General features: G+C 39.8%; 1 protein-coding gene across 4 annotated transcripts in view; it reads left to right on the forward strand.

Annotated features, from left to right (window-relative positions):
• The window catches only part of DOCK4 (dedicator of cytokinesis 4), a 460,132-nt gene extending 445,797 nt beyond the window's left edge, over window positions 1–14,335 (forward strand). For 2 of the 4 annotated variants that reach the window (XM_037836357.1, XM_037836355.1), the window contains exons 51-52: window positions 8,803–8,864; window positions 11,717–12,154. In XM_037836357.1, the coding sequence (XP_037692285.1) occupies window positions 8,803–8,864; window positions 11,717–12,154 (500 nt within the window). Of the gene's footprint in view, window positions 1–8,802; window positions 8,865–11,716 lie in introns of all 4 variants that reach the window. The other 2 variants (XM_037836356.1, XM_037836354.1) reach the window with 1 other exon arrangement.
• Window positions 14,336–15,160: the final 825 nt, after the last annotated feature.

Genomic DNA, 15,160 nt, shown 5'->3' on the forward strand with positions numbered 1-15,160 from the left:
TAGTTTAATAGTTTCAGGTATCCACCACCAGCTACCCCAATTCTTTAGAACCTAAAAAAGGTTGTCTAAAGTGTGCGTAAGAGTGCCCACCAGAGTGATCTCTCGGCTCGTTTTGGAATCTCTCTGCCACTGAAGCTTATTTCATTTCCTTTCACATCCCCCTTTTGGTCAAGAAGATGTTCTCCATCCCACGATGCCGGGTCTACATTCCTCCCCGGGAGTCATATTCCACGTTGCCAGGGAGATTCACTTCCCTGGGTGTCTGATCCCACGTAGGGGGGAGGGCAGTGATTTCACCTTTCAAGTTGGCTTAGCCAGAGAGAGAGGGCCACATCTGAGCAACAAAGAGGCATTCAGGAGGAGACTCTTAGGCACAAATACAGGGAGGCCTAGCCTCTCCTTTGCAGCAACCGTCTTCCCAAGGGTAAAACTTATGGTAGAGGGCTCAACCCATCAAACCACCAGTCCCCTATGTCTGTGGTCATGTTAGCAACCATGGTGGTGGGGTTGGCGAATACCCCTGCATTCTCCACAGGCTCCTCAAGGGGGCACTACATCTTTTTTTTTTTTTTTCCTTGTTTGTCTTTTTTCTTTTTTTTTTTTTTTAACTTTCCCTTCTTTTTTCAAATCAACTGTATGAAAAAAAAAGTTAAAAAGAAAACAAACATACAATAAAAGAACATTTCAAAGAGACCATAGCAAGGGAGTAAGAAAAAGACAACTAACCTAAGATAACTGCTTAACTTCCAACATGTTCCTACTTTACCCCAAGAAAGTTACATAATATAGCAACATTTCAGTGAACTTGTTCCTACTACATCCATCAGAAATTAACAGACCATAGTCATTTCTGGGCATCCCCAGAACGTTAAATAGCTTATCTGTTCTTCTTGGATTATTGTTCCCCCTTCCTTAATTGCTCTCTACTGCTAGTTCCCCTACATTCTACATTATAAACCATTTGTTTTACATTTTTCAAAGTTCACATTAGTGGTAGCATATAATATTTCTCTTTTTGTGCCTGGCTTATTTCGCTCAGCATTATGTCTTCAAGGTTCATCCATGTTGTCATATGTTTCACCAGATCGTTCCTTCTTACTGCCGCGTAGTATTCCATCGTGTGTATATACCACATTTTATTTATCCACTGATCTGTTGAAGGACATTTGGGTTGTTTCCATCTCTTGGCAATTGTGAATAATGCTGCTATGAACATTGGCGTGCAGATATCTGTTCGTGTCACTGCTTTCCGATCTTCCGGGTATATCCCGAGAAGTGCAATCGCTGGATCGAATGGTAGCTCTATCTCTAGTTTTCTAAGGAACTGCCAGACTGACTTCCAGAGTGGCTGAACCATTATACAGTCCCACCAACAATGAATAAGAGTTCCAATTTCTCCACATCCCCTCCAGCATTTGTAGTTTCCTGTTTGTTTAATGGCAGCCATTCTAACCGGTGTTAGATGGTATCTCATTGTGGTCTTAATTTGCATCTCTCTAATAGCTAGTGAAGCTGAACATTTTTTCATGTGTTTCTTGGCCATTTGTATTTCCTCTTTAGAGAACTGTCTTTTCATATCTTTTGCCCATTTTATAATTGGGCTGTCTGTACTATTGTCATTGAGTTGTAGGATTTCTTTGTATATGCAAGATATCAGTCTTTTGTCAGATACATGGTTTCCAAAAATTTTTTCCCATTGAGTTGGCTGCCTCTTTACCTTTTTGAGAAATTCCTTTGAGGTGCAGAAACTTCTAAGCTTGAGGAGTTCCCATTTATCTATTTTCTCTTTTGTTGCTTGTGCTTTGGGTGTAAAGTCTAGGAAGTGGCCTCCTAATACAAGGTCTTGAAGATGTTTTCCTACATTATCTTCTAGGAGTTTTATGGTACTTTCTTTTATATTGAGATCTTTGGTCCATTTTGAGTTAATTTTTGTGTAGGGGGTGAGGTAGGGGTCCTCTTTCATTCTTTTGGATATGTATATCCAACTCTCCCAGCCCCATTTGTTGAAAAGACCATTATGGCTCAGTTCGGTGACTTTGGGGGCCTTATCAAAGATCAGTCGGCCATAGATCTGAGGGTCTATCTCTGAATTCTCAATTCGATTCCATTGATCTATATGTCTATCTTTGTGCCAGTACCATGCTGTTTTGGCAACTGTGGCTTTATAATAGGCTTCAAAGTCAGGGAGTGTAAGTCCTCCCACTTCGTTTTTCTTTTTTAGAGTGTCTTTAGCAATTCGAGGCATCTTCCCTTTCCAAATAAATTTGATAACTAGCTTTTCCAAGTCTGCAAAGTAGGTTGTTGGAATTTTGATTGGGATTGCATTGAATCTGTAGATGAGTTTGGGTAGAATTGACATCTTAATGACATTTAGCCTTCCTATCCATGAACATGGAATATTTTTCCATCTTTTAAGGTCCCCTTCTATTTCTTTTAGTAGAGTTATGTAGTTTTCTTTGTATAGGTCTTTTACATCTTTGGTTAAGTTTATTCCTAGGTACTTGATTTTTTTAGTTGCTATTGAAAATGGTATCTTTTTCTTGAGTGTCTCTTCAGTTTGTTCATTTCTAGCATATAGAAACATTACTGACTTATGTGCATTAATCTTGTATCCCGCTACTTTGCTAAATTTGTTTATTAGCTCTAGTAGGTGTATCGTTGATTTCTCAGGGTTTTCTAGATATAAGATCATATCATCTGCAAACAATGACAGTTTTACTTCTTCTTTTCCAATTTGGATGCCTTTTATTTCTTTGTCTTGCCGGATTGCCCTGGCTAGCACTTCCAGCACAATGTTGAATAACAGTGGTGACAGCGGGCATCCTTGTCTTGTTCCTGATCTTAGAGGGAAGGCTTTCAGTCTCTCACCATTGAGTACTATGCTGGCTGTGGGTTTTTTCATATATGCTCTTTATCATGTTGAGGAAGTTTCCTTCAATTCCTACCTTTTGAAGTGTTTTTATCAAAAAGGGATGTTGGATTTTGTCAAATGCTTTTTCAGCATCTATTGAGATGATCAATTGATTTTTCCCTTTCGAGTTTTTAATGTGTTGTAATACATTGATTGTTTTTCTTATGTTGAACCATCCTTGCATGCCTGGAATGAACCCCACTTGGTCATGGTGTATGATTTTTTAATGTGTCTTTGGATTCGATTTGCAAGTATTTTGTTGAGGATTTTTGCATCTATATTCATTAGGGAGATTGGCCGGTAGTTTTCCTTTTTTGTAGCATCTTTGCCTGGTTTTGGTATTAGATTGATGTTAGCTTCATAAAATGAGTTAGGTAGTGTTCCATTTTTTTCAATGTTTTGAAAGAGTTTGAGTAAGATTGGTGTCAGTTCTTTCTGGAAAGTTTGGTAGAATTCCCCTGTGAAGCCATCTGGCCCTGGGCATTTATTTGTGGGAAGATTTTTGATGACTGATTGGATCTCTTTGCTTGTGATGGGTTGGTTGAGGTCTTCTATTTCTTCTCTGGTCAGTCTAGGTTGTTCATATGTTTCCAGGAAATTGTCCATTTCTTCTACATTATCCAGTTTGTTGCCATACAGTTGTTCATAATATCCTCTTATAATTTTTTTAATTTCTTCAGGATCTGCAGTTATGTCACCTTTTTCATTCTTTATTTTGTTTATATGGGTCTTCTCTCTTTTTGATTTTGTCAGTCTAGCTAGGGGCTTGTCAATCTTGTTGATCTTCTCAAAGAACCAACTTTTGGTGATATTTATCCTTTCTATTGTTTTTTTGTTCTCTATGTCATTTATTTCTGCTTTAATCCTTGTTATTTCTTTTCTTGTACTTGGTTTAGGATTGGTTTGCTGTTCATTTTCTAGCTTCTTCAGTTGATCCATTAGTTCTTTGATTTTGGCTCTTTCTTCCTTTTTAATATATGCGTTTAGTGCTATAAATTTCCCCCTTAGCACTGCTTTTGCTGCATCCCATAGGTTTTGGTATGTTGTGTTCTCATTTTCATTCGTCTCTATATATTTAGCAATTTCTCTTGCTATTTCTTCTTTAACCCACTGATTGTTTAGGAGTGTGTTGTTTTACCTCCAGGTATTTGTGAATTTTCTAAGTCTCTGATGGTTATTGACTTCTAATTGTATTCCATTGTGGTCAGAGAATGTGCTTTGAATAATTTCAATCTTTTTAAATTTATTGAGGCTTGTTTTATGTCCCAGCATATGATCTATTCTGGAGAAAGTTCCGTGAGCACTAGAAAAGTATGTGTATCCTGTTGATTTGGGATGTAATGTCCTGTAGATGTCTGTTAAATCTAATTCATTTATCAGATTGTTTAGGTTTTCAATTTCCTTATTGGTCTTCTGTCTGGTTGATCTATCTATAGGAGAGAGTGATGTGTTGAAGTCTCCCACAATTATTGTGGAAACATCAATTGCTTCCTTTAGTTTTGTCAATGTTTCTCTCATGTATTTTGTGGCACCTTGATTGGGTGCATAGACATTTACGATTGTTATTTCTTCTTGCTGAATTGCCCCTTTTATTAGTATGTAGTGGCCTTCTTTGTCTCTCAAAACATCCCTGCATTTGAAGTCTATTTTATCTGAGATTAATATTGCTACACCTGCTTTCTTTTGGCTGTAGCTTGCATGAAATATTTTTTTCCATCCTTTCACTTTCAGTTTCTTTGTGTCCCTGTGTCTAAGATGAGTCTCTTGTATGCAACATATTGATGGTTCATTTTTTTTGATCCATTCTGCGAATCTATATCTTTTAATTGGGGAGTTTAATCCATTTACATTCAACGTTAAAACCGTGAAGGCATTTCTTGAATCGGCCATCTTATCCTTTGGATTATGTTTGCCATATTTTTCCCTCTCTCTATTAATATCCTTTATTGTACCCATACCGAATCTCTTTAGTACTGAACCTTTCTCCAAGTCTCTCTGTCCTGTCTTTGTTTCTCTGTCTGTAGGGCTCCCTTTAGTATCTCCAGTAGGGCAGGTCTCTTGTTAGCAAATTCTCTCAGCATTTCTTTGTCTGTGAAAAATTTAAGCTCTCCCTCAAATTTGAAGGAGAGCTTTGCTGGATAAAGTATTCTTGGCTGGAAATTCCTCTCACTCAGAATTTTAAATATATCGTGCCACTGCCTTCTCGCCTCCATGGTGGCTGCTGAGTAGTCACTACTTAGTCTTATGCTGTTTCCTTTGTATGTGGTGAATTGCTTTTCTCTTGCTGCTTTCAGAACTTGCTCCTTCTCTTCTATGTTTGACAGTGTGATCAGTATATGTCTCGGAGTGGGTTTTTTTGGATTTATTCTATTTGGAGTTCGCTGAGCATTTATGGTTTGTGTATTTATGTTGTTTAGAAGATTTGGGAAGTTTTCCCCAACAATTTCTTTGAATATTCTTCCTAGACCTTTACCCTTTTCTTCCCCTTCTGGGACACCAATGAGTCTTATATTCGGACGTTTCATATTATCTATCATATCCCTGAGGTCCATTTCGAGTTTTTCAATTTTTTTCCCCATTCTTTCTTTTATGCTTTCATTTTCCATTCTGTCATCTTCCAGGTCACTGATTCGTTGTTCAACTTCCTCTAGTCTTGTACTATGAGTGTCCAGAATCTTTTTAATTTGGTCAACAGTTTCTTTAATTTCCATAAGATCATCCATTTTTTTATTTAGTCTTGCAGTGTCTTCTTTATGCTCTTCTAGGGTCTTCTTGATTTCCTTCATATCCCGTACTAGGGTCTCATTGTTCATCTTTAGTTCTTTGAGTAGCTGCTCTAGGTGTGTCTCTTCTGGTCTTTTGATTTGGGTGCTTGGGCTTGGGTTATCCATATCGTCTGGTTTTTTCATATGCTTTATAATTTTCTGTTGTTTTTGGCCTCGTGGCATTTGCTGACCTTGATAGGGTTCTTTTAGGGTTTGTAGACCAGTTGAAGTCCTTATCTCTAATTTATCAGATCTACAGCTTCGTGGAGTACACTTTCTCTAACTAACCAGCAGGTGGCGTCCACGAGCCACCTGTTCTCCACAAGCCAGATCTCCCCTGCTTAGCCTATTTTGGTGAGTGGGGGAGTGAGTCTTGTGGGGCCCAATTGGTGTCCCAAGCTTGCGTGTGTAGTTGGTGTTGCCTGCCCTGTATGTGGGGCGTGTTTCTGGGCAGTCAGTGAGGGGGGGTGGCCCTAACAATCAAATCTCCCTGATGATCCTAGAGTTTTAAAGCTACTGCAATAGTCTAATCCTTCAGTTCAGTCCTGCCACAGTTTGTCTCTGCCACTGACCCACAAGTCTTTGGTATTGGCGTATGGCTCCTGAGACTTGCAAGTGGGCCCCTCTTCCAGGCTGTGCACCCCGGGTCCTCTGTTGAGGGATGACTGTGCTATGTCACAGGTGAGTGCCGTCCCCCCAGGGCAGTTCTGGGCTGCTGGGCTGTGTTGGGAGGCTCCCAGTCTGCTCAAATGATGGCTGAATGGGGCTCTGTTAATTCACACTGCTCCCCCTTCCCAGCTCTGGGACATTCAGCTGAGGTTGCAGGGAAGGCTAATGTCCACGCCCAGTTTTGTGGTGTGTGCCTGTTATTTGAAGCACTTCCGTCACACTGGGTTGTCTGGGGCAGCTCTGGGCTATGGGGCTGGCGATGGGCAAGAGTGTTTCCTGTCCACCAGGATGGTGGCTGTGAGCAGACACCCCCCTTTTCTTGGGAAGTTGTGTTGTTTAGTGAATTTTGTCAGCCACTGGATTATTGCCTTTTGTCTCAGAGCTCTCTTAGTTCTGCTCTTGACTTGACGTGCCCAAATTTCAATTCTTTGAAGCTTTCTGTATTGAGCTTCTTAGAGTAATTGTTTTAGAAAAAGCAAAAAGGATTTAAAAAAAAAAAAAAAAAAAAAAAAACGGCCCTCCTCAGAGATCTAATGGGTTATTGAAATGCTAATAGACAAAGCAACCAGGGCCATTAAGGAAAGGTGCCCAGGGCAGAGAGATCAGCCTTGCTTCGGGATTTGCATATGCGCCTCAAGGCCTGATCTCCGCCCTTCCCCTTTCTGTGTTCACCAGAACTCCAAAAATCCTCTTTATTTTGGAGTTTTTCGTGTTGTTTTTTTTCTATGCCTGTCTCCTCTCTGCTGGGCTGGCTGCTCTCAGAGTCTCTGGTGTCTGGCCTCAGTCTATCTATGGTTGGAGTTTGAATCAGTAGAATGAGTTTCCGATAAGAGCAGCCACTGCAATTCTCCCTTCTCCTTCCTGGAGCTGACAGCCCCTCCTCCCCCGGGACTGAGCCTGGCAGGGAGGGGCGCGGGTCCCCTGGCCGCAAAAACTTACAGATTTCGCTGATCTCAGCAGTTCCACGTTTTCATGAGTGTTGTATGAAGTATGCCCAAAGACAGATTGCTCTGTGGTGTCCAGTCCACGCAGTTCCTGGCTTTTTACCTACTTTCCTGGAGGAGTAACTAAAACATACAGCTCACCAGTCTGCCATCTTGCCCCGCCTCCCCCAGACTCCCTCTTTTTAAAGCAAACGATGTGCCACCAAGTTTGTTCTATACTTGTCAAAGCTAAAAGTCACCAATAACTATTGCAAGGTATCTGAGATCTTTAAACAGAGCAAGAAATAACTTCAGGCTTTCAAGCTTATTGATAATTGGCATTAGCATATCAGGGTGACTATGCATGAATTTCTTCTATAATCAACACAACACAGATGATGGACTGGGAGAGCTAACACTGATGTTAGAACTTGACACGTTCTGACAACGTGCTCCTGTGCACAAGATGAAGGATGCACAACCCCACAGTGTGCCAGTAGGCCACTCTCCTTGATCCCTTAGGGAATCAGAGCATGCGGCAACCTTACAGCCCCCAACTTAACTTTTGGCAGGGCTGCCGTCCCTTCTGTACTGGTTGCTCTCATGGTCTGTCCTTTTGTCATCATCTGTGGTCGCTATTGTGGGGACCTGTAACTGTCTGTCTTTCCTTCAGCCTTTCTGTTGTTTTCTAACAAGTTATGAACCTACACTGTGGCAGCTTGGAGATAGGCAGCTAATCACAGAGCAACATACTCTGAACTCACTGAAACCTCTCTGGGTGGAGTTGGGAAATCTGACTAGTCCTCACCCTACTGACTGTGTCCTGGGAGGCTTTTACTGCATGCATTTTGCTTTAGAGAGCTGGACTGGATCCACAGACACACAGGTGGAGAGCAGTGTGATCACACATACTGATTCCTAGGTGTAGGGCTTGATAATCTGGCAGGAGAAACAGAGATAGCTCTTCCCAGCCATGATGATGAAATCCATTGAGCACCACCACCCAGGGGAATGAAGGGGAACCCTAAGTACAGGCATTATGGGGAGAAATGGAAAACTGATTAACTCTTGTATGGCTATGGCCAAGGGTTTTCTCTGTGTTTTGGGAGCATGGAGGGTGTGACAGGGGAGATTGGTATAAATATATTCCCATGGGCTTAGGTGTGAACTGCCTGGTGACATGGGTGTTCCGCTGCTGCTCAAGCCACAGTCAGCAGCCCTTTTCCAAGCACTCCTCCCTGTCACCTCACATCTAAGAGCACCTTATGAATAGAGTGGAGAAGCATCTGGACTTTGGGGTAACAGAAAGGACCGTGGAGCATCTGGGGCCCTCTCACTTTGGTTCAAGCCTCATGTATGCACCACTAACTTTCATTGATTGTTCCATGTCTTTTTAATGCCATCTTTTGGAAGAAATGACAGGCAGCATTTAGTTTCTTCCCCATTCTTGCCTAGGACATCCTTATGCACTGGATCATCTATCTGGAGTTGTACACATAGAGGGCAGTGAAATGATACCTGTCTCTGTTTACAGCTTCACCAGCGAGACACACGACATCGGTATCCTCCTCCACTGCTGGGCGATCTCCAATGAAGGTACAGGCCCTTCTTTAGATTGAGGCTCGAGTCTGGCCCCCAGTTCCCTTTTTCTGTAAAATTCATCCCCAATATATCAAGAAATGCTTTCATTTACACAGACAAGGAAAAGAACAACATATAAAGAAGGGATCAAGAAAAATGGGTAAGAAATCAGCACATGGCTTTTCCTTTGGGGAGCCTCCACCATGCATGAGCCACTTGTTTTCAGATTATCAGTCTCATTCTCATCTCCAAAGGGTGGAGATGAGAATGTACAAGCTGGAGTCAGTGTATACACTGAACCAGGAAAGCAATATGGACCCAGTGCACCTCCTGGCACATTTTCAGCATGGTCTTTTGGTTTAAGATACATTAAAATATATACATATGCTTAAGTTGAAAAACATCAATAATCAAAATTTACTAAATATTTTCCTGTGCTTTTTTATCATCACCCCCACTCATTTTGAGAGAGCCAAATCCAACTTGTTTCTCCCCTAATATTCTATACCAAGGATATCTTTTACATTAGAAATATGTACTTGATACTGAAAAGCAAGGAGGTTAAATAAACAAAAACATTTCTGGGCAACAGATTGGAAAGCTTTAAAGGTCAGATGTTTGAATTGGTATGTAGACATAGTCTGTTTAACATCTCTGAACACACAAAATGCCTCATGAAGATAAAGAATATTTAGTTTCTATCCAAATTGAATCAGACTGGCTGCAAGAATTGTCAGTACATATGAAAGGCTGGTGTTCAGAGCTGCTGCATCAGAAGCAAATAGGAGGCTGAAATGAGTGTTGCAAGAATGGTTTGGTATCTGAGTACTTAGGATTTACATGTTCCATGTCTTTTTTGTTGATGAGATATTTCTAGCTAATGTGAAAGAAAAAGACAAATTAGCTTCTAAAACCACATAGGGGCAGGTTGTAATTCAATGCATCTGTGGTGCTAAGGATACTTGATGACAGAAATTGAGAACCTGGAAGACAAAAAAAAAAAAAAAAAAGAAAAGAAAATCACAAAGTGTGATTTAATGTGCATTGCCAAATTTTCTGGTATAGAAATTTGCTGGCGAGTGCTAATTATTTGCTGGTTTTGTTGTTTTTCTGCAATGAGGCTGTTAAATCAGAAAGCACATGGAACAACATTGTCTCTGGAAACCACAGAGTGGCATCTTGATGTGATGTGAAGGAAAGCAACATGCCACTTCCACATCTTCACCTTTTTTTTACTGTTACTAGCAAAGTGCTCCCACATGTTGCTATGGAATTAACATCAGTGGTTTTCACCTTGATTTTGCAGAGTAGGAATAAGACAATAAGAAAGCTTAGAAATTAATTCTTAAGAAATAAAAAGAACCCAAGGGCTGAAAATGTTCAAGCAGCTACCAAACAGTCCTAATCAAGCAAGGTAGTGTATACTATCTTTCTGTAGACCTACATATATTTTTATTGGCTATGCATAGTCTTGTAGCCATGTCCTTACAAATGGGGTTTGAAAGAAGAGAAAATAGATCAAATGTTTGTGCTGTAATCCCTCAGTTACATTAGAGGGCACACTGCTACCAAGTTATTAGCTTAGCTACGCTTGGACTGCAGGCTGCTGCCTTAACTGCTAAGAGTTTAGTTGTTTTTTTTTCCCCAGCAATTAAATGATGGAGTTAACCCTATGAAGAAGACTGAGTTTGCCTGCCTTATTTTGAATTTGGATCTCTTAATTGAGCGTGCTTAATTTTAGACTCCTGCTAAATGAAAGGATTTGTGTCCGCCGGCAGTATCTTGTTTAAAAAGAGAGCAAGGTAAAGTTAGTCTAGGGCAGCATCTCTCAAAGTGTGTTCCATAAACATGAGGTGTATAGGACATTTTCTGGTAAGTGGAAAAAGGTTCTGTGATCAAGTAAGTTTAGAAAACACCTGGCTAAACAAAGTTATCCAGGGTTCTTTACTGTAAGACTTTATCATGCTAATATGGTTTGACAGTGCACGAGGAGGATAGGACATGCAGCATTTCCCAGTGGCTCCCTCTTTCACCTCTCAGGACTTATACCCCTTAGAACACCAATTGGAGAAGTAGCAAATCTGTATGCCAAATGGGGACAGACAGCTAACATAATTGAATGAAGGAGGCTGGGTGCAACACAATATGGAGTGGTGGGGACTGTAACAAACTGAAGAATAGTCCCATCTAAAGGGGATTGTGCTGCACTTCAAAAACTTATCTCCATCAGGAGAATATGAGCTGATATTGCCAGAACTCCCAATTCTTTATGAAATTCCAGGAATATGAAGTTTTATGTGAAATCTTCCTATTTTTAAAAATTTTCAAATAATTCAGTTAATAAAGAAAGAAAACTCACCATGCAGATGAAACAACTCACATCTCAGGCTAGCACTAGAGGGCTGCCAGTTTGCAGCTTAAGGTCAAGAGTCCAGAGTTAGGGCCCAAAAAGCAAGTGCGTGGCTTACGGTGCCTCCTGAGGTGCCTGGTGGTGAGTGTCCCATGCACATGTCCTCAGGAAGTTCTGCATCCTGTCTTACAGTTGTGAGCTCATGCCCTGCTGCACTAGAAAGGAGAAACGATGGCCTGAAGCACCACCAAACTATAGGACTAATCATATGCCTCTCAATTCTATTCTGGGTTACTTTTATCCTCTTTCTATCCTGAAAATGATAAGGAGTAAAGGGATCAGTGAAGTGAACTGAATGAATGATGAGTCTGGCAGATGAGCTCCTTATGTGTGTTTCTAGTGCCCTGAATGACAACACTCAGAATTTGAGTCTGGATGTTCAATGACTCTCCGCTCTGTCTCCCTTCTTGCTTCTCTGTCTCCTCCACCCCCCTTTTTCCATTTTACCCTTGAGCAGGGCTCTGTGCAGTCTTTCACCCCCTCTCCAGTGGAGTATCACTCCCCAGGACTGACGTCCAACTCCCCCGTCTTGTCGGGCAGCTACAGCAGTGGGATTTCTTCTCTCAGCCGGTGTAGCATGTCGGAAACCTCAGGCTTTGAAAATCAGGTGAACGAACACGCAGCCCCGGTGCCGGTGCCGGTGCCGTGCTACTCAGGGCCGGAGGAGCCCGTGCGCAAGGAGAGTAAAACTCCGCCCCCGTACAGCGTCTACGAGCGGACTCTGCGGCGCCCGGTCCCGCTACCTCACAGCCTTTCCATTCCCGTCGCTTCCGAGCCCCCCGCCCTGCCCCCCAAACCTCTAGCGGCGCGATCCAGCCACCTGGAGAACGGGACCCGGAGGACTGACCCCGGCCCGCGGCCGAGGCCCCTGCCCCGGAAAGTCTCTCAGTTATAAAAGTCACTTTTCTTTTTACCTTCAATGAATTCTTGGCCGTTTACAAAATAGTGAGTATGATGAGAAGACATTTAGTGTAGGCACTTTAATAACTTACTCAGATTTTCCCTTAAATGAATGAAATTAAAACTCGCTTATTAATATGTTGCGCAATACTAAAAATTACTGATCTAGAATGCCAGGTGTTACGTGAGGTATGGCTGAATTTCATGAAAACGTTTCTCATTTGAACGTGACAGTGAGAAAGACTTTTGTATCTTTTCAGGTTCTTTTTTTATATAGTTTAGTTTAATCTTAAAACCAATACAATGTTGTCAAACAATACAATGTGTGATAATGTATACTTTCTACTGAATACTTGATACTCCGAGAAAGCTTATTACATCACTGCACATTCTAACACAATGGTTCTTACTTTAGAAGACTTCTGTAAATAAGGTGAGCTTTCTGGCTCTTTGCACGAGCAAAATGATCAGTGCACATCATGAAAATTAAAGGTTAAAGCAGGCTAGTTAGACAATATATTTAAGGGGTTGCAAGGATTGGGACTGGAAGTTGTTTTGTTCTTGAAACAAATTACTTCTTTAAGGTTACTTTTGACGTTTGACAGCTGTCTACATTCTTAAAACTCTACTTTGTGAATTGGTTGGTGAATCCTTTAGTACCCTGACACTGTGGTATCTACTGTATTTCTTTTTAAGGTGCAATTTACTTTCAGAGTTCCAATCAGCAAAAGACCCCAGGAGAAATGTTTACTTGAATTTTGTGCTTCCTTACTTGATAGTTTCCTATACAAAATTTGTCATTGAAGAAGAGCGGATGTTCAAGTATTAAACAGGCACAAATTAATGTGTCCCATTAACAAGAATTCAGGAATCAATACAGGACAGTATTAAATCAATAGCGTAAATGAAGGAAAAAACCTTAGAGAAAATATATTAGCATGATTAAATGGCAAAAGGACTTTCAAAAAGCAAGGGCATTAACTTTCAATTCTGCACAAAAATAAAAAAATTCCTCACAATTCTCTCTTCTTACCAGTGAAGCTTGTCTTCTTAGCTGGTCCTGTTGTCCTTTTGTTGAAGGAGGATGGCTGTAGACTACTCTAGCTTGAATTTAGCAACATAGAATCTTAGATCTAGATAGCAATGCTAATGTCACAGTCGTAGGAGTGTGAAAAAAGCACCTTGTATGTAGTAATGTATTTTGTATCTTTGTTTTTTCTTTTACTGACTGTTTATAACACTCAATTGACAATAGATATATGAACTGTATTTTAAATCATAGTTAAATATTTTCCCTCTTTTGTTGGGAAGCTCCTTTTAGTTTAACCGTGTTTGTTTTTTGTTGATAGCTTACCTGGAAGGCAGTGACCACTTTTTTATATTCTCTTAATGAAACCATTCAGCAGGTATACGCTGTTGAGGCTGGTTATAGAGGTTTTCTATAATAAATGTTCAAGTATTTTTGTACATAACTGGTTAATTTTAATAAGAGATACCATTATGTGTAAAAAAAAAAAAAAAGTAAAATTAAAGGCAAACAGTTGTGAATGCAGTATGATTGTTATAATTATGCCAAATACTTTATGTATGGAAAAAGAATATTTGTACATATGTGCTTTTAACAATTCTGCCATATTGACTTTACAATTTTGAATGTCAGAAAAATTAATATATGTTAAAATATTTATGTTGAGTGAAAGTATTCATAATTGAGAAAAGGAATATATAAATTTTAGCTTTGTATCTTGCAAGTTTTGCAGGTGGACATTTCTTGGACTAGCTTTTGCTTTTAATAATAACATTTTACATTTGTAATCACATCCTAAGATACATATCTATATATATGTATATAGGAAGCTCCATATTTCTGTTGCTTTAAAGAGGTAAAGCCTTCCATTTAAATAAGGAGACATGCATAAGATAACAAAGCTTCTTTTGATTTCCTTTTCCTCTGTAATTTAATAGATTTGTTGACTAGTGCTTGGGCACAGTATGAATCAGTGTTATTTGCTCTTGAAGCCTTTTTTTTTTAATTTCTGGCAATGAACAGTCAAATTTATCATGTGCGTGTATTTCTGAAGCAGCTATACAGCAGAACATTTGAAGAGTTCTCAAATATTCATGTTGGTTGCTGCTAAATGTTAAATATTAAATAAAATTACCTGATTAATCTTAATATTTCTGTCTTTATTCCTATCATCGTGTCTTTACCTGGAACAGGAGCTGTATAAATCTCTTGATCTAAATATAGTAAAAGAAGTTTCAGACTTCTTGGTTGATTGATAGATCCAGTTTCTGTTACCCTGATCAATGTACTTCACACTCACTACAAAGTTCATTTATGCTATAAAGAACCAAGGTTGAAATGGTTTGGTTTAATATCCAGTGGAAAAGGTAACATTTACCTTAGTAACCGACATTAATTGGCCTAGCCAGAGCCAATTTAACAGTCAAAACATCAAAGTGTGTTTGCATTAGAAAACTTGACACAAAATAGATAACTGCCAGCTTTTCTACACGCCAGTTTTTCTCCGTTTTTCATAAAATGACAGGAAATATATGTGACCAACACTGCAAAAACCAGAAACTATGAGATTTCTCTTAATAAAGCCTAGCTTCTAATTTTGTGAGCTATGTCATATTAGGTTTAGGACATTTCTGTAACTCAACACTAAGCAAACCGTCATCTAAAGCCTCTATTCCATTAAAAGACCAATACCAAAACCCATGTAAAGGCCATTGTTAATGTCCCCCTGATTGTTTCTCAACATTAACTAAGTGATTGATTTAGAGCATTTTTGGTTCATTTTCATTACAACTGAGCCCTTAAGTATTTCGATTCTACAAGCATAATTACAGTCTGAATAGCCCAGTTTCCTACCTAAGTAGTCTTCACTCTGGATTGTTATTGTTTTACAGAATACAACAAAGAATAACAAGTTGTGCAGCTTTGCTTTTATTTGATCATTACTCCTTAAAAGGTGCCTTGTGCCAAAATGAA

The sequence above is a fragment of the Choloepus didactylus genome, chromosome 5 (assembly GCF_015220235.1).
Source record: "Choloepus didactylus isolate mChoDid1 chromosome 5, mChoDid1.pri, whole genome shotgun sequence".
In the NCBI taxonomy this organism is placed as follows: Eukaryota; Metazoa; Chordata; class Mammalia; order Pilosa; family Megalonychidae; genus Choloepus; species Choloepus didactylus.